This window comes from Geospiza fortis, unplaced genomic scaffold, assembly GCF_000277835.1.
Source record: "Geospiza fortis unplaced genomic scaffold, GeoFor_1.0 scaffold548, whole genome shotgun sequence".
Lineage (NCBI taxonomy): Eukaryota > Metazoa > Chordata > Aves > Passeriformes > Thraupidae > Geospiza > Geospiza fortis.
Window position 1 is genome coordinate 27,457 of NW_005054511.1, and position 19,707 is coordinate 47,163.

General features: G+C 38.4%; 1 protein-coding gene across 5 annotated transcripts in view; it reads left to right on the plus strand.

The window, feature by feature from the left end:
* The first annotated feature begins 5,044 nt into the window (after positions 1-5,044).
* Positions 5,045-19,707, plus strand: part of CREM (cAMP responsive element modulator) — a 29,874-nt gene continuing 15,211 nt past the window's right edge. For 2 of the 5 annotated variants that reach the window (XM_014310302.2, XM_031063526.1), the window contains exons 1-4: positions 5,045-5,158; positions 12,431-12,577; positions 17,410-17,501; positions 17,644-17,789. In XM_014310302.2, coding sequence (XP_014165777.2) covers positions 5,045-5,158; positions 12,431-12,577; positions 17,410-17,501; positions 17,644-17,789 — 499 coding nt within the window. The remainder of the gene's footprint in view (positions 5,159-12,430; positions 12,578-17,409; positions 17,502-17,643; positions 17,790-19,707) is intronic. The other 3 variants (XM_005428882.2, XM_031063528.1, XM_031063527.1) reach the window with 2 other exon arrangements.

The following is a 19,707-nucleotide window of genomic DNA, read 5'->3' on the forward strand; positions in this document are numbered from 1 at the left end:
CGGGCAGAGCGCCCCGGACGGCCCGTGCTGGGGTCTCCGCGGGGCTGCCCCGGCCGAGGGGAGCGGGGGTGCCCGGTGGCGTTTGCCCCTCAGTCCGTTACTCCCGGTTATAACCTTGCCCACAGAGCTTTCGGAGCTGGGTCAGAGCAAGTGGTGATGGATCACAGTGGGCTTCGCGAGTCCGAAGTCTTGCTTGAAAGTTTTGTCCGCATCCCCCACTGGTGTGATAGCATCATTTCTGGTGCTGAGTGCAGCCGCGTGTAGGTGATTCCGCGGGGACTGATGCTTGGCTGATCCTCTGGCCTGCCCGGGGCTGGTCGGGCCCCTCTGGAGGGGGCCGTGTGTCCGCTGACAGCCGGGTCTGCGCTGCACTGTCAGCATGGCTCAGAGTAATGGCACGTTGGGGTTTTAAGAGTTTGGGGTTTAGGGTTTAGCTGAGGTGTTCGGGGAAGAAAATAGGGAAATAAGAGTGTAGGAGACGCAAGAACCTCAGTGATGAAGCTTCTGGTGATAGTGAAAACTAAAAGTTTGCACTTCAAAATTGGGTCTGTTTACTGTTGCACATTTTACTTGACTGACTTCTATGGTCATCTTATCAGCTGGTGTCCTTCACGCCACCAGTGTGGTAAAACAGTTATTACAGAGCTGATACAAAACCCAGTGTCTGAAACAAGTGTATTCTGTCTGAGCGTTTCCACACTCACTGTGGGGTCGTCAATAAAAGCGAAACGGGTGTTTGTGAATTCACATTCTTGCTTTCTAGTAACTCCACTGTGAATAAAGGCTTCAAAGAGATTTGGAGCAAGGGCTGAAACATATTTTTTAGCCCCTTCTGATTGATTTCCTTTGTATCAAACCACATTTGTAAGCAGTCCCTGATGTATAAAGGATGGTTGAAATAAAAAAGTTGTTTTTAAAAATGCCTCTGGGTATTTATTTAGACAGTCACGCACTTCTAGTTACACAAAATACTGTAGGAACCTGCTTTTGCAGTATAATTTCACCAATAGACATTAAATATTATGTTGATATGCAGACAAACGGCAGTACTGGGAGGAGTTAAAGGATTTCTTATGTTCTTTATTGCAAAAGAACGTGTCTTGCTAGGGACACTATCCTTCATCTCTTACCTATGGGCAAAAATACAAAGAATTCACACCTTTAGCTGTAAATTGCTTGGAATTTTCTAGGAAAAATTTTCTGTTTTCCTCTAGCTGATTCCATCTGTCAGATTTCTCCTGTCAGGGGTGGTTCATCTGGTCACAGTTGAAGAAGCTTTTGATGTGCACTGTATGCATCATCTTAATCAGTATTTATCTGATTAGTAATCAGTATTCTTAATCAGTATTTATCAGTGCTACTGACCACTTACCTGCTGTCCATTAGTCTCAGTGACTACAGTAAACATGTACTTACATATATTGAAATGTTGCAAGTTTTGTAAGAGTTGAACTTCCTACCAGATCCAGAAGATCTCTTTGCAATGTTGTAGGAAGAAGCAGGTATCTTTACTTCATTATGGAAAACCATTTTTGTCCCGTTTTTATGTTTGTGCAGAGGTGTAACTTGTTTATTAATTTAAAAATCCAGACTAGTATTTAAAATTATTGTTCAGTCTTTGTAAGTAACTAAGATTAAAAATATAAGAAAAAGGTGTATTAATAATGAGTATAAGACTAAAACTTGTATATAATTAGTCATACAATGAAGAAAAACATAATGTAATTTTAAACAGGGCCCAAGACCACTTACGTTGAACTATTTGCTTACTTCTTTAAAAACAGAAGGAAGGTCATGTAAACTTTTAAGTGTGATATGTACTCCTACTGATAGACTTTTATAAACGATTTTAAGGGCTTGGCAGAAAATTCTGTTTTTCTTTCTTGGAAACTTAATAACAATGAATATGTTGAAATTTGCTTGCAATGCAGACTGATTGAGTGTGATATATGTGGAAACTGTTTTCTGAATTGGATTAGTAACAGTTTCATGCCACAGTCTGTATTGCTGATGTTTTAGAAAAAGCATAGTTATAATATTGCTCAGTATTTTTTCTTTGTATGTGTTAAAAAGTTTGATGTATTCATGTTGACGCGATATGTAGTACAGGAAATAAAAACCCTGTACAATTCAGGTTATAAAAGTGCTCTGAAGACAGTGACAAGCTGCTCTGAAATTCAGGAGTTCCTTGGCGTGCTTGGCCTTGAGCTGTGTACAAGCCCACGTGAAGTGGCAGAGCTCAGTGTGACTGTGCCACCGCTGACCCTGTGGGCTCAAATGACTGCAGCTGACCTGCTCCTGCCAGCTCAGTGACCCCATGGTTGTGACTATCACTCCTAATCTTGTAACATGTCTGAATTGTTGTGATACTAATGTGCTAGTTTGTCTTAAGTCATCGTTCTCACTGAAGTTTTGTGCCGAGATAGCTCAGGTATCTTTTAAAATTACTCATATACTTCATTATTTTTGTTTTGTTTTGTTTTTTTTTTTGTTTTTTTTTTTAGGCTGTGACTCGATATTTATATTTGGATGTTGTTTTAAGTCAAGTCACTATTTGGTCACAGAGGTTGTCAAAAAGAAGCAGGTTTGAGCTTATCTAGGAGAAGTATTTTACTGTGTTTCAGAGTAGTGATTGCATTTTATGGCCGTCAAATTCTCAGACTTTACTCCACCCTACTAAATATTTGAATTAAGCAATCATTTGTATTGAGAGTCAGAATATACACAATTATAGGTGGAAAATCAATGTAAATTCTGGAGTTTTCCAAGTATATCATAAATCTTAATATGTTTGTCACTCCACTGACATGTATCATTCTTGCTGTTGTTTTTCTAATTAAAGATAAATAATCAAAAAATACACCCCTTTCTCTGAACTGCTTTTTGCAAAATACGAGGAATAACTTTGTTAGATTTCCTGCTGCACTGATGCTCTTTTTGTAGCTTTTTGGTAACATAGTGCAGCACTGCAAATGAAAGGTCTTGGGGAGAAAAATCCTGATAAAGTAGTAGAAGTAAATACATTTTTATACTGTTCTGCAATCAGTGAGAAATTAAGCTATAAACCAGGAACTAAATTTTTTCCAAGATGAAAAATTACACTTTCTGGGTAAAATATCTATGAAATGCATTCAGTGGGAATAAAAGTACTCGGGTTTTTTGTTGTTTGTTTTTGGTTTTTTGTGGTTTTTTTCAACAATAGGTTTTCTGTGACAGATGGCTCTGGATACGAAAATACTTCAGGGCCTTCATAAAGTGAATTAATTCTGACTATATTCCCATCTTTAGGAAGAGATTACAATGAATATGTTGCCAGTACCTAGGCATTATTTATTCTTCCTTGGTGTGTGAGCTATTCTGAAGCTTATTCTTACATGAACCACATAAACCTTTCATATTTGAGACTTTATGGGTGGCCCCACTTTACAAAGGAAGAACATTTTTGCCCTGCTTTATTTTTGTTATTATATTGCACATGTATAAAACCAGAATATTATAATTGGGTAACATCTTATAGAAAATTATGGTGAAAAGTTTGGTGAAAACATTTCCCACAGAGCTGTTAGACTTTGGTAAATTTCAGTAGATATTTAATTAGATTGTATATAAACAAAAAGGTAACTAGTGGTAACTAGCAAGAGAAAAATGTAGAAAGATTTTAGTTGTAAAATAGCTCCCTATGATTCTAATCTGAATTGATAGTGGCATAGGATATGTAACTTCTCTGAGCAGAAATACTCATGTTAACCCATAAAATGTTAAATTGTTTTGCAGTTTCACTACCATTAGCTATAGTACTGTTAAATCTGGTCAGTAGAGTACCATTTGAGGCATATGAGCTAGAAATATGCTTCTCTGCATCATTTGCCTGGGTATCTTTTCATGTTTTCATGCCTTTATTTTGGGCAAAATTTTGATTTTTAAAAAACTAATAAAAATTATTCTCTCCAAAGACTGTGGAATGTTCTATAAAATAGTGCCACAAAAGCAGTTTGGTTTACATTTAATTTGATTTAATGTAACAGAGACTAAATTCCAGAGCCTCAGAGTCAGGTGGGTAGCAGTCCGTTCCTGTCTCTTGCATCTCTCAGTCTAAGATCTGAGAAGAAACCAGAGTAACTATCAGAAATAATTGAACTTTGGCCTCAGGCTTGCCATCCCCTAGTTACAGAAACTGAACCTGGGGAACCAAGATTTGCTGCCTCTTAAATCTCTCAACTAATATCATGTCTTCCTTTTGAGGCTGTCAGTGTTGTGTAAGTAGGGTGTAGGTGGGAGCGTGCCTGCAGGGCGCCCTGCCTGCCTCTGCCTGACCCTATCCTGTCTCTGTTCTGTTTGTAAACTGACCTGTTGCCATGGCAATGTTTGACATCACCTGTTCAATGTTGCACCTTCAGTGCAGGGTTTGGTAGGAGAGAAAGGGAGCCGAAGAGATCCAAGCTCTTGTTTTAAAATTCACACCTTCCGTTATGACTAAGTGTGCCAAGAAATATCGAAAAGGAGCTGTCAGGTAATTGCATTTTTATATAGCAGATATGTAGCAGATTTGGAAGTTTTCTCTACGAAGTTTAAACTCTTAGTTTAAATTGAGGGTCAGCAAGTTCTTAGTTTTCAATAAAATCTATCCTACTTGTAAAGTGAGAAGAAGTCTTGTGGCTCCTGAGCCATGAGTAGTTTACAGACAATTCTGAGTGTAGATGCCAGCAGGGAATAGGTTCAAGAGGGCTGTAGCAGCCCATGAGGCTGAAGGGACCCTCTGTGGGCAGCACTGCATGGGACCCTGGCACTCTGCTTGTCCCTCCCTGAGGACCATCTCCAGAACTGCCTTTCCCTGCAGCTTTCCGAAATACTTGTTTAAGAGCTCCTGGCTATATGAGTGAATGTTTTAATACAGGGGAATGAAGAAAGGACTTCATTTTGACAGAAACATATTTATTTTCTGTCTGCTCCAAATATAAAATAGTTTGGAATTATTCTCCCTAGCGGCCTGATATACCTCCCTGTACTGAGTTATTTAAATATGTATGTACTTACTTTTAGACTGATGACCATGGAAATGGTTGAACAGGATGACAATGCAGTGGATTCTCTGACAGAGAGAAGTGCTGGTCACCTTCAGAATCAGCCAGGCCAGAATCAGATTTCCTCAGGATCTGAGGTAAGTTGAAATGTAGAAAGATGAGAAGAATCAATTAAGTGATATTCAGAGCTGCTACGATTTTTAAACAATCAATTTTTATGGTACTCTCATGTTTTATGTGTCTTAGTATTAAATAGGAAAAATATAGCAAAGGTATACTGGAAAATATGCCTTTAGTAGTTAACAAAGGACTAATACAATATCAGGTCTGTTAAAAGGTAGAATTTTTAGGAGCCCTTTCAGACAAGAGTGATCAGTAGACAAAGAGGTTTTTTCCTTTCACTTTCACAAGGTGATTGTCATAGAGATGGGATACAGTCTTAAGGAATTGAGGTGGCTACAAGATCAAAACTGTTTGTATATCTTGAAGATGTGTTGTATAACAAAAATGGAAACATGAATAAAAATAGTCATGGTTCTCTCCTAGTTCCAGTTTTTGTACAGAATATATTTAATCTAATTGCAAGTACATTTTTAATGTGTGCTTGTTTTGTTTCATCCCTGTGTATCCAATGACAGTGTCTCGACTTCTAAAACCATACATTACATGTTTTCTATGGATTATTGTTTGGTTGTTAATGGATAGATTATATAGTAACAATTCTCAAACATTAAAAATATGTACTGTAATATTCAACACTTGAAAGAAATAGTGTTCCTGACAGTACTAAGATTTATAGCTTCAGAAAAGTGTATGGACCACTTAAAAGGATTTTCAAAAGCCCTTGGTTAAATAAAAGAACTGATTTTAACAAATGTCTTACCAAATTTTTTCATCATTGGAAGTTTGAAGTTATTTGCTAAGATTTGATGCCATGTATTTGTTATGTTAGATACTTGATTTACATTATAGATACATTTTAAAAACTGAAAGCAGCTGATTTTTTTGTCAGATCTTCAGGCACAAAGTAGACCGCAAAATATTTATCAACCTTTTTTTGTTGGTTTTGGCAGCATTGGGAGTATTGCTTGTTCAGTTTTTTCTTTTTTTATTTTAAGAATTTTATTTGGTTTGCTCTGTTGATGTCATCCCCTCATTTCTTCTTTAGCAGTTCTGTTCAAATTTTCATAGGATGGTTGATATGTAAAATTTATTGGCTTGTGCAATAGTCTCTGGAGAAGACAGCTGTGAATTCTGTCACTTTCGATTGTTAGTGTTGATCCAAAGGTGTCCCTAATGCTGTAGGAGAGTTTTTGCACTCTTGTATTGTGCAATGTATAACACTTTTTATGTTTGTCTGCATTTAATGCTTGAGTACTGTGTGTGGAGGTTGAGCTGTATGGGGTATGTGTCTCATACCTTCCAGTTAAAATTAGTAACTCTGAAATATTGATGAATCTCCTTCAATTAACACTGAATGAAAACTTGTACCTCAGTTTGAAGGTAACAGTCTACCTCAGTTTGGGTGTAACAGTCTGGAGTGGAGTCCCTGGATTTGGTCGGATGGCTCGGAGAGCTGTCCTGGAGCTGGCGGAGCTGCTTCGCGCAGGTGGCTGGAGCTGCTGTCCCTCTGCTGGGCTCCCAGACAATCGGGATGGGTGCTGCTGTCCCTCTCAGGCTCCCAGACAATCGGGATGGGTGCTGCTGTCCCTCTCCTGAGCTCCCAGACAAGCGGGGTTGGTGCTGCTGTCCCTTTCCTGAGCTCCCAGACAAGCGGGGTTGGTGCTGCTGTCCCTCTCAGGCTCCCAGACAAGTGGGGTTGGTGCTGCTGTCCCTCTCAGGCTCCCTCTCCGGAGGGCTCCGGGCCTGTGCTCATCTCCTCAGCCGCTGGCTCCTGGGGCCTGCAGCCCTCACATGCTCTCAGTGCCTTCAGGCTGCTGTGCCCCGGCATTTGTTGTGGTGAAGCTGCCCAGACAGAGCACTTACTGCTGCCAGGCCTTTTGAGACGCTGCTTTGGCTTAAGATGAGTAGGATTTTCTTAGCCTGTGTTCTTACCTGGCTGGCTTGGAAGGTGAGGCACTTTGTCATGGAGAGCTGGGCCTCGGTGTTGAGGGGTAAAAGCCCACTGGAGGCCCCTGTATGGGACATGTGACTGGTTTTGTGGTGGTCCAGATGGGAAGTTTGTGTGTTTCTGAGGAATTAATGGCTGTGCCTGTGTATTTTGACTATTACAGAGGAGCACAGACCTCTTCTCCCTCTTTGGCCTGTGTAGGAGTGCAGTTAAGAGATGTCAGCTGCTGCAGATGACTGAAGCATCTTCTGCCAACTTCCAGTCGTCCCTCCTACTAATTTTGTTGCAAATATGCAGCAATAGTAGAAAAGAATGACTTGATTCTTACTGAGAGCAAAAAGGCCTGGTCACTGAAACTGAGGGCTCCTTTTCAGATATCTCCAAGGCAGTGGGGAGATGGCAGCTTTGTTTGTGTTTTTTACTAACAAAATATTTGTTCAACCTTGCTTTTGGTTAGTCAGAAGTAAAACATTCTAGTACACTGTCTTTTAATTTGTGGTTTTCTGTATATTATCAGAGAATTAATTGTAGAAGGGTCAAGCTTGGGAGAAACCTTTTAAGATTATCTAGTCTGACCTGCCTGTGCAAGCAGTGTCGGCCAGAACTGTGTCTGCCTGGGATGTAAACGTCTCCAAGGATGGGAGTCTCTAGAACCTCTCTGGGCATCTGTCTCAGCAAGTGACTGCCCTTCCAGTAAAACAGGTGGAGTTTTTATGTTCAGATGGAATGTAATGGTTTTTAATGTGCTTGATATTTAATTGAATTATGGCTTTGGCCAGGGAGTGACTAGTAAAATGCTGAGGGATAAAACTACATAGGAGGTGGACACCCTTTTTTTCTTCTTCTTGGGGGGCGGCTGACTTATTTTCTCCTCCTCTATAGGCTTTTTAAAGAAATACCTGCCATTTAGTTTTAAAAGGATAGACCAGGTACTTCAGAAGATGATAATCTTTAGAGGCCAGAGGTTGTTTTGTGCTGAAGCATTTTTAATGTCTCCCCTGTTGGGAGAGAGAGGAAACATTAAGAATGTGTGGCTGGACCACAGTGGTGTGATGGGATGACCTCCAATGCTACGAAGGACCTATTATACATTATTTGTAGAGGAAAAAATAGTGTTTGCATTTTTTTTAGCTTGTGTCATAGATACTGCTGTATTCTCCTGCAATTTTTTGCTGCTGAAAGTAAAGTTACTTTTTCTACTAAAGCAAAAAATGAGTAAATTTGAAACTAGGAAAGATGAGATGCACTTTTGGTCCATTAAATGGTTGTTTTTAAAATAAAATGTTGTACTGTTGAATCAGTTTATAGTTAATGGTAATATTTTTCTGATCCAGCTACCAGAATAAATAGGTAAGAAAGTAAAATTATTAGTGGCTGTCTGTAGAAGCTGTTGAAGATGTGCCGACCACCTGTACAAAGCTTGATGTCTTTGAGGGAAGAGCAGAGGTGTGAGATGGAAAATATTTCAGCCTGTTTTGAGATGAGCTCCATGGGTGTCTCATCTGCACAGATCATCTGTTGCTATATATAGATCTGTACTTACAAGAAAGTAGACTTGTATTGGAATATTCTGATAGCGTTGATGGTAGTCAAACTTACATCTTGGAAGATTTAAATCTGCAAAGGTATTAAAAGAGAAATTAGATGTTCCTTTTGCAGGATTTCTAGAAGCCATTCTGTGTTGCTGTGTGCTCAGCTACACTAAATGTAACTATAACAATGTAAGATAAATGTACTTTAGCCCTTCTCAGGTTTGATAAAAACACTTTCAGTTGTGTTTTCTTTTTTCTTTAATCCTACATCTTGATGGGTTCCTCTTTGATTCACTTTTTGTTAAACTTGTCATGTTGTCTATCAGTAGGGCTGTCTGCTGACCTTGTCTGAGATACCATCTGTTGACCTCTTGGCGCTGGCCCTGAATTAGACATATGTCAGGATTTACAATGTGAGAACTGCTGTCAGTGAGCATAGGGAGAGTTTCAGGGAGGTTTTCAGAGCCTGGAGTGAGTAGCTATTGCAAGCTGGGACCGTTCAAGTTTAGCACTTTGGGGGGTTGTCCTTGTGGGCTCTTGATATCAAACAGTGTTAAGTCTTACTCCCTAGAGATAGAGACCTATGGGAGTTTGCTAGGCTTTTGTAAGTAAAGCTCTAAACCAGCCTGCCAAATGCAAATGCTGGCCATTTAGCAAAGTTGATGTTAGAGGATTATAAACATGCAGCTATTTCACCATTTTGTGCTTCCTTGAAGCATATGGTGACCAAATGTCTGGAGTCAGCCTAACCTTATTTTCCTTAAAAGTAGATGCTGCTATTTTGGCAGTAGTTTTGGAATTGATCAAAACATCTGTCTCCAGCTTTTCCTCATAGACGTTACTTGGTGCCCAAATGTGGCAGGTCCTTTGTTCTTTTGTTAAATCCAGTGTGGATTTGCCTTAGCTTTTCCTTTTCCAGAATTGCTTTTCACTTTACTTCTACAGTCCTTGTAGTACTTGGAGTCTGCAGCAGGGGCAGAAATCAGATGGGCCTGTGTCCTGAGTTCTACATTTGGCAGTGCTGAAGATATGAGGGGTTGAATGTGAAGGTAACCTCTCTAGTACTTAGCAGGGAAAGGATATCTGACATTCACAGGATATCCAGGGTAACTGTTCAGATGGACCATGTATCTTGAAGTGAGATGAATGATGGGCAGCCTCTTTCTCTGCAGGAGTGTGTGCCTCAGTAGGAAGGTAGTACCTGGTCATTCTTGCTGGCTACTTTCTCTCCCCACGCAGAAGAGGGAGCACTTACATTTCCAAATACCTGAAATATGGGACCATATTGCTATTATGGGTTGCATGGTTGATGTTTATTGAAGCTATTGGACGTGAGTATTTCATGCCTGGGAGCACAGAACCCATAGAATGTGTTAAGCTTCCCCTCAGCCTCTGTGTCCCTGACTTGCCTTTGTGGATTGTTTTCAGTTGCTGTGCCAGACAGTCCTTGAAGTAATGATGTTAAAGGTAGCATTGCTCATCACTGATGTCAGAAAGAAATTTCTTTGCCAAGTCTGTTTCAGTCATGATTTACGCATGATAGCATGAAAATGTTCTAGTATGTCAGTTGACACAGGAATATTCAGCTAGAAAACTGTAAAGGGAAATCTGAATCAAAATTCTAATAATAATTTCCAATATCTATAAAAGAGATGCAGAATATGAACCTTGAAAATTTTATTATATTACCATCTCCTCTTCCCTTAGCACTTAAACCCCTTCATTTAATCTCTTATCTGAATTAATGGAAACAAAACAATTTCTCCTTTAAACTTTAGTCCAAAAGTGTATTAGCTGAATGAAGTTGTCTTTTTTTTTTTTTTTCTGTGGGGTTATACTGAATAAGGAGCTTTAAAATGAATGTAGTTTCTTAATCTCAAGTACTGGATTATTTCCTGATTATGTGTGATGGACCCATTGTGTACCAAAAAGAAACTTGTAAACTGTTCACCTTTTGCTGTTTTATGGCTGTACTCAGAAAGTTCTTTCTGACCCCCTGAGTATTGTATCAAATGGCAATCCTCACAAAGAGAACAGTAAATGGAAAGGTTTGGTGAAATTGTTTTGAAAAGTTAGCATGCTTTGTAAACATTCAGACTGCTCTGTGATTGCTGCTTGAAACTTAGGTTTAGGATATAAGCTTTGCTACAAAATAGATCATACTTTTCAGATCTTTCAGACTTTCTGCAGCTTAATCTCAAATACCTATTTCTGATAAATTTCTCATAGTATTAGTATTTGTTGAATAGGTTGGGAATACGGTTTGTACGTCCTGTTTTGCTGTTACTATTTCATGCCATTTAAGGAATGATTTAAGGAACCCATTTCAGGGTTAAAAATGCCCTCAATTATTCTGTTTTCTGAAAAGTGGTTCCTGTCCTACAACATTGAACAATTTCATAGTGCATATTGACAAGATCCTGTCTTTGTTTCCTGGAAACATGATTTCTTCAAGATGATTTGAACCCACATCAGGACTTTTTGATAGCAGTGCATCTTAATAGTAGTTAAAATTTTTTACTTCCTTCAAGAAGGTGATTATTTCGTAGACAAGCAGTATCTTAGGGATCAGGAATGAAAACTGCTTTTATATTTGGATTAAAAAAACACCTCAGTAAATATGTAAAACTTACAAAAGTTTCTTTAACTGTTTTTTTTAAATATTCAGCATTCTTCATGTTTTTCTTCTTACTCTCATCTCATTTTATGTTTACTGCTCATACCAGATACCTTTGGAGCTGCGAACAAAGCTAGGAAGGGAATAATAACAGAATTTTGTATTTGAGTCTGATTTTATTGTTGAATGTGCAGAATATAGAAATAAGACTTTTCAGTGCAGTTTAATTGAAAAACACAACATTTCTTTTTATTATATAGTTCGTTTGCCATTGTTTTCCTTTTCCGAGTTTAGAGATGTTTCCTCACATAAATTGAGATCAATCATAGTATTTTCCCTTTGCATCACTGCTTGTTTCTTTAATAGATTTAACAGTAACAGCAGAAATACTGAAATATTTCTTAGCCCATAGGTGTTAAGCTGTTTCTCAACCCATTAGTCCTCAGCACTGAGGGTTGAGAGTCACAGGCTGGAGAAAGCTGTTTTATGGCTATGCTAGGCCTAGAGAAGATTCAGCTGTTCTTTATTTTTGTTGTTGTTTGAAGCACTGATACACTCCAGCTCTCTTTTTCTTGAAACATAAAATTATATATATAACAGGAATCTGTTAAACTAAATGAGTTTACAAATCCTTGTATGACTTTATTTAACAGGGTGGTTTTTCACTATTTGAAGAATTCTCATGTCTCTTGAGACATCCATGCAAAAAATATAACTTCTTACCTAATAAGCAAAGCAAAACTAAAGCAGTTCTAAATTTTTTTCTTCCTAAGAACATTCTGCCCTTTATGTTGTTGCAATGACATTCCACTCCAGCGAATATACGTGGGTTTTATTACCTTTGTGGAGTTTCTTCCTAACCTTCATGTTGGCAACAGCAGATCTGGTGTGCGATGGCTGAGGGTTGGGTTTTTTTGATTGAAAGGAAAATACAAAGTCTCTGGAGAAAAAACCCCAAATAATTGCAGTTTGTTAGAATACAGTTTTAAGCTTTCCAGACCATTTGGAAAGATACATGCCTTTGGTACTTTTACTAGTAAAATAATTTATTTTTGTGTGTGATAATTATATACATCTGAGCTTTTTTAGATGTGGCAACAAAATCAGTCTGTTTTAGCTATCACTGCTAAAAGCATTTGCTGAAGTCTTAAGGCATCTTACTTAAACATGATGATTGTAATTTTTGCAGGTTTCTGTAGCTGCTTCCAGTGCTGGAAGAGGATCTCCAGCTGTAACTCTAGTGCAGTTGCCTTCTGGTCAAACTGTTCATGTCCAGGGTGTCATTCAAGCCACACAGCCCTCAGTCATTCAGTCACCACACATGCAAGCTGTTCAGGTTAGCTTTTTTATTGTTACATTTTCATGAATATTTGGTACTTCATAATTCTTTTCCCAGCCCATCTTCAGTTTCTCTTCATTCCAACCAGTGCTGCAAGATTTACTCAGATGGCACAGGAAACAGCAGGGGGAAAGGTGGCAAACATCCAACCAGGAGCAGCTCTACAAGCATTGTGTAGCAATTCCTTAATGCTTCCTGTTTATCTTATAAGAAATTGTCTTGGAACTCGGGTCTGAACTTACGCAATAGCAATTTTGTGTCATAACACGGCCTTACTTCAGTGTATCCTGCAGTTTTTAATTTCTGTTAAATTCTATGAACATAGTGTTTCTAATGAGACTATGAACTCATAAATATTGAAGTATCTCCTATTTTATTATTGGAAAGGGTCTGGGCATAGTAGAAGTAAGCGTATTGTATCAAGTGGTTCCTTGTTTGGAGCCCCTGTCAGATCCTGTTAGAGCATCTCATATTGCTTTTTGTGGATGTGGATACCAAAAATACAGGCAGCCTCAAAACACACATTTATGTGGTGAATGTTTATGTGTTTAAAGTTACTGGAACTAGAAAACAGGGATTGGTGCAAAACATATAAGACTTTCCAGAGTTTTTAAAAAGTAGAAAAGGCAAGAGAGAATGAATTTGCAGTGTTTTGTAAATTTCTTGGCCTCCCATTGGTGGTTTTTTTTGTAGCTGGGAAGGCTTCTGCTCTAGTTTTATTAAAATCTGTTTGAGAAATGTCAGCTGAATTGCTTTTTGCAGATACAATTGCTATTTCTGGTAAGAAAGGTGACACACCTCTCCCTGTTAGGAGAAAAGTGTTTTGCCTGTGGTCATTGCAACGTGTTAAGGAAAAGCCATGTGTTGTTGGTCTTGAGAAGCCATCTTTAATGTTAGAGGCTTCTTAATAAATTTCCAGTATAATAAACAAAAATATATGTATAAGTAGGATTTACATTTGAGAAAAATAATAAAACTGTGATCAGATAATTAATATTTTATTGTTGAGCACCTATTGTTATAGGTGTAGATGATGGGACCTCAAGGTTTTGAAAACCTAGATCACTATGGAAAGAGGTGTGGTAGGTGCCAATATTTGATCAAACTTGAAGTCAGAACAGAGTATTCAAGGTAAATACTTTTTTTTGTTGGAATTCTTTTCAACTGTAATTTTCCTGAGTAACCTTTATTCAGTAAGCACATCAGTAATTCCCAGTTTCTGTTCCTTTAGTCAGTGTAGTCAGGACGTACATGCAAAGATAGAGGACTTTGAAGCTCAGAAGGAGAAATTTCTCAGGAATCTCTTGCCACCTGCTGCTGTGTCATCTTAGGGGAGTGGAAGTCAACTATTCGTTGTATTGAGTGAACTCTGGCTGTCCACCCTTACCCAAAGGAGTAGAAACAGGAAAGTTTTGTCCCAATTAATACTGACTAGTTAGTTCCAGGATTTTGCTTTGGTTTCATCTGGATAAGAAAGACCTTGAAGGTGCTGTGGAAGAATCCATTACAGAGGGTGTTCAGCCCTTCTGTGATCCTTTTCAGTACACTACCCTGCCACCTGGAATTTCCTCCACATCATTTGGCTTTAACTTCTACCTTGTCTCTGCCAGACAGTGGGGAACTTGGGAAATTTTGTCAGTTTAAAAAAGAAAAAAAGAAGTATGCTGAAGGTTGGTGTTGAAGCTTGCATGACCTCTCCCTCAAACATCTGCCATTTTCAACTGGAAAGTGCTCAGAAGTTTTTCTCATAATGCTGTTGTTTTTTAGATGAAAAAATACGTTTATAGCATTCCTTATTGTTTTGTTAAATGTTTTATTTATAGGAAGATTTAAATTGTTGTTTGACTTATTGCTTGCTCCCCCCTGTAGTGTATCAGGTCTTGGAAAGACTTTACATGAGTTTGAAATTAAATTTGTTCAAATGCAGATGAAGCTGAAATAGGTAAAGTGGAAACCTGAATGATGTCCAGAAAAAAATTACAATGGTTTGTTTGTTAACAGTATGGACATGGTTGTTTGCCATTGGAGTGATCTGAAGTGTTCATTTTTCTCTTTGTCATGATGAAAATTAAAGCTTTTGAAATTTCTTGTAGAAAATGTCCTCTTCGACATTGTGGTGGTTTGACACTGGCCAAATTCCAGGCCCCCATTCAAGTTGTTCACTCACCCTCCCCTACTACAGCTGGGCGGAGGAGAGAAAATTTAACAAAGGGCTTTATGAATTGAGATAAGGACCAGGAGAGAACACTCCGATGGTAAAACAAGCTCAACTTAAAGATATAAAGTGAATTTATAACTAACAAAATCAGAGCAGGATAATGAGAAGTAAAATAAGCCCTTGAAGACACCTTTTTTCCTCCAGCCCCTCCCTCCTTCCCACTGACAGTGCAGGGAGACAGAGTGTGGGAGTTTTGGTCAGTTCGTCACCCAAGGTTTTCCTCTGCTGCACAGGGAGAGAAGTTGTTCCCCAGTGAGACTGTGGAGTACCTCCCACGGGCGACAGTTCTCCATTCATTTCTCCAGCATGGCTCCAATCTCTTGAGCAGCAGTCGTCCCAAAACTGCTGCAATGTGAGTCCCTCCCATGGGCAAACCATGCTCCCAGAACTGCTGTTTTGGGATAGCATGGGTCGCTCTTCCACGGGGTGCGGTCCTCCAGGGACAGGCTGTTCCAACTTGGGAGCAAGACCTGTTTCTCCATAGGTTTACTGCTGGACCACGACCTCCTCCAGGCATCCACCCACTCTGGCATGGGTGCCTCCCCCATGGGCTGCAGGGACATCTCTGCATCCCCCATGGATCCCCATGGGCTGTGGGGGCACAGCTGCTTCACCATGGTATCACCGTGGCGTGCAGAGGAATCCCGGCTCCAGCATCTAGACCACCTCCTCCTCTACTAACCTTGGTGTCTCCATGTTGTTTCCCTCACATGTTCTCACCTCCTCCTCTTTTCTGGCTAGAATTGAAACTGTGCCCCCAACCTATGTTTTGATTTCTTCCTAAATATGTTAATACAGAGGCATTACCGCCATCTCTAATTGGCCCAGGCTTGGCCGGTGGTACATGCATCTGCAGAGCCATCAGGGATTGGCTCTACTGGACATCATGGAAGCTTCTAGCAGCTTCTCACAGAAGCCACCTCTGCATCCCCTCTGCTACCAAAAACTATGCTCTGCAAAACCAATACACACATTAAAATGCTTAAATCATCTTGTAATTATCCTTACCTTCTTCCTAAAGTTTGACCGCTCCCAACTTCTTCAGCCATCTTCACAAACTAGGGGACCTGTTGGTAGCTGTTAGGGTAATGTGACAATTTAAAGACAATTGAGGTCTTGTTTTTGAGCTATTTGTCCCGAGACAAATAGATAATTTATTAACCCCCAGGCCCCAGCAGAATGAAAATTCTGTTTTGAGTTACAATGCCCAGGCTCTTTCTTGGCTGTGCAATACGATCTTACTTCTGAAGGATTATGCCAGATGCTTGAAGGTTGATCCATGAGGAGATTGCTGAAGGCACATTGGGAGGGAAATATCTTTCTGGATCTCTCTCTGCTGCTCAGCATTGGTCTCTCCTGCAAATGGAGGGATGCAGATTTCTTGAAGCACCTGGATCTCTGCAGTCAGCTCTGATGTCTGGTTTGGAGCTGTGTATCTGTACACATGCAGAAGTAACTCTGCCTTGGTGGCAGATGTAGAGTTGTCATGATGTTTGCTGCATATTACCCAGCCAAATGAGGCTGCATTAAACATTTTTACACAAAAGTGTAATGTAATAAAATTAACAAGTGAAGAGATAATTTTGTTCTGCAATAAGCCACAGTTCCTTCAAGGTTGAGTTCTAAAGGTTTGAGTTGAGCTGACCCAGACAAATAAATTTCCAGAACGTTCCAGGCAGTCATTTTCTATTGAGGTCAGGCTTGTTTCTAGTACCAAACACTGAGGACTGGCAGATGCATTAATTCCAGAGCTCTTCCTTGTATTCCCTGAGCTTCCACTGCAGCTGGTTCAAACACTTGAAGTCTTCTAGTCTCTTACATCATCATTTGTTCAGTGTTAGTTTAACAAAGTGCTTAATCTGAAACTGCAGTCTGGTCTGTCTTCATGTGAGAAGATTTTCACAGTTTTTCAATTTGGAAATCTCAGCACAGCAGTAGTTCTGAGTAGTTAACAGAATCCAAGAAAATAAAGCCTTTTCCTTGTTCAGTAATGACTTTCAGTTCTGTGTACTAAGTTAGGTGCTGGTCAAGAGTGTGATTCAGCCCTAGGCCTTAAGAGTATATGAAAATACTAAAGGTCTGAGAAAATGAGATACTGTGGATTTCTCAGGCACTTCCAAAACTCATACAGCATTGCTAAACAATGCCTTTGCATTTATGAATGTGTTAGTGTATATTCAAATAAAGTTATTTTTTTAAATAGCTTTGATGTGGTATGAAGAAACTTTTATATTGTATACTATCATTTAACACACATTAGTGCAGCATTCTGTATTTTACATGTTTGACTTCACTTTAAGAGCTAATTAAATTGTATAATATTTTTATATTTTAAAAAATCTGTTTCCAGTACTTTTTCTAAGTGCCATTCACAGAAAATTAACCTGGATTTTATTGACTTTTTCAAATGGAAGATGTTATCTGAGTGGCTGTGTCTGGGTAACTTCAGAATTTGCAATTTGCATTGGAAAAAGTAGTCCAAAACCACATGATTAGTGATAAATAAGTCAACAAACTTCCCATATGTAAACATGGAAGGAATAAAAAAAAAAATTACTCTGCTGCTGTTTTTTTAATGAAGTTATGAATTTCAGGAACTTTGCTATTACAGGTAGCATCGATTGCAGATGAAGCTGCACAAGCAGAAGTGATAATTGATTCTCAAAAACGTAGGGAAATACTTTCAAGAAGGCCTTCATACCGGTAAGGACTTTTAATTTTGGTTTTGCTGGTTTTAAAGGCAGCTTATTTATTACAGCAAAACTGTCTGATAAAAGTCAGTTCTTTGATTTTCTTATGGGTATGGATCTTCAAGTACATAAAATTACTTACATTCTCTTTTTAGAAAAATTTTGAATGAGCTCTCCTCAGATGCACCTGCAGTAGCGAAGATTGAAGAAGAAGAGAAGTCAGAAGATGAAGGAACGCCTTCTGGTATTTCTGCAGTGGCCATGCCAACGAGCCTGTATCATACTAACACAGGGCAATACCGTATGTGTGCAATGTACTATGTGATGATGCAGAACATAGCTTTGTTTCTTGGAGTTACCTAATGCAGTAGGGGTGTTTGATTTTGATGAAGAAGAATAAGAGATTCTGTATTTTTACGTAATTATTACTAATTTTTTCTAACATGGGGATTATAGACTTTTAATCCTGTAGTATTTGTTGGCTGCTAAATTTAGTTGTTCTAGAGCTTCTATGAAGTTTCAAATTCTTGTGATTTGCTATGTATTAGTGCTATTTATTATATGAAATTGCAAGTACAGTTTTTTGAAATGTAAGGCTGGAGTATGAAATTACTTGTTAAGTTCCAATTTTCTTTCTTAAAAGAATTACGTCTTTTTGTCACCAGTTTTTAAATATCCACACTTTCACCACAGAACTAACCTAAATCATGGTTTCCAACATTTGATACATCATCCAAATGCAAGTTAAAAGTTACGTTCACAGTTCTGTTCTATGGATTTGCTTTTGGATATTTTTATTCCTGTATTTATAGTGGAAGTGTTGCATAACTTGCACTCTTTGGCTTCTTTGGACATAATCAGTTATCAGTTTGGATAACTTTGTAATAACTCTTTTTAAAATCATGTATTTTATAAAGCTACACTCCTACAGTTTGTAGGGGATTTTCATGTCTTTTCATAAGTAGACTCACTAAAGTGCAGGTGTTTTTCCTTTGATATAATAACAGGAATATTGCAAAAGAAATGTTGTGGAGTTTTTTTCCTGAAATGAGAAAACAGAGGAAGTCTATTAAAACACTGCAGTGGCATATAAAAGAGGATTGAATGGCTCTTGTAGTTTTCTACTCACCCTTAGAATTCTTCAGTTATTTTTAATTTATGCAACTAAACTAATTATTAATGATGCAAAGACAGAATTTGAGTATACAATCTATCTTTTCAGCATAGAAAGTAATTTCGCTTCTGCCCCTAGGCTGCTTTTCTTACCCTTTCTGTAAGCTCTAGACATAAATAAATGTTTGCTGTGTGATGTCCAGCATCTGAAGTGTTTTTTTCTGTGGAAAAGAATACCATCATCCTAAATTACAACTATTCAGTACAGAATCCAATGTGTATTAATGTATTCTTGTATTCTAAGAAAAACTAAATATTTTTCTTCCATTTTTGAATTGTATTTTTGATTTTGCTTAGATTTGATTAATAATATATATATTTGCCATTTCGAGGCTTAAAAAAATGTGTTATAATGTCTGTGTATTACCTAGTGAGCCTGTACACCTGTAGGATTTCTAAGAAATTTTAGAGCTTAGGTTTAATCGTGGCTTCCTCTGGGAAGCCAAAGTTGTACTTTGACCATAATGTCTTGCAGGAGGTGATTCTTAGGGGAATATATTTTCATTTGAACACACCTATAAACAATAGTGATAAGGAAATGTTTCACTGAATAACAAAATTCAAAGGTTTTGGTTTCTTGTTCAATCAGACATTTACTTCTGAAAATTAAGCAACAGAGAGCATCACTGACAATGTGAGAACAGAATCCACAAAAATTTAATTAAATCTCATGTGTCTTAATTTAAACTTGGCTATAAGCCAGGCTTGGAAGATTTCTGTTCTTTGCTGCTTTTTCTTTGAGTAAGTTCTAGTTGTAGCATAAAACATGTGCTATATAATTAAGGTTCTCATCATAATGGGGCATTGCTTCAAAATGCAATGTCAGCCTTCATGGACTCTCTTGATTTTGGCTCAAAAACTTTGTTTTGAGAGCTTTTTCTTTTTGGAAATAGTTTTTCTTGCTGAATTTATGAGTTCATTAATTAGATTTTTTTTTAAGTTCACTTTTGTAAGTTAAAATACCTTTTGCCTCAGCAAAGTCTGTGTATTTTAATTAGGCCAGGTGGTAGCAAGGATGGTAATTTCCTTGTAATAAAAGGGGTCTT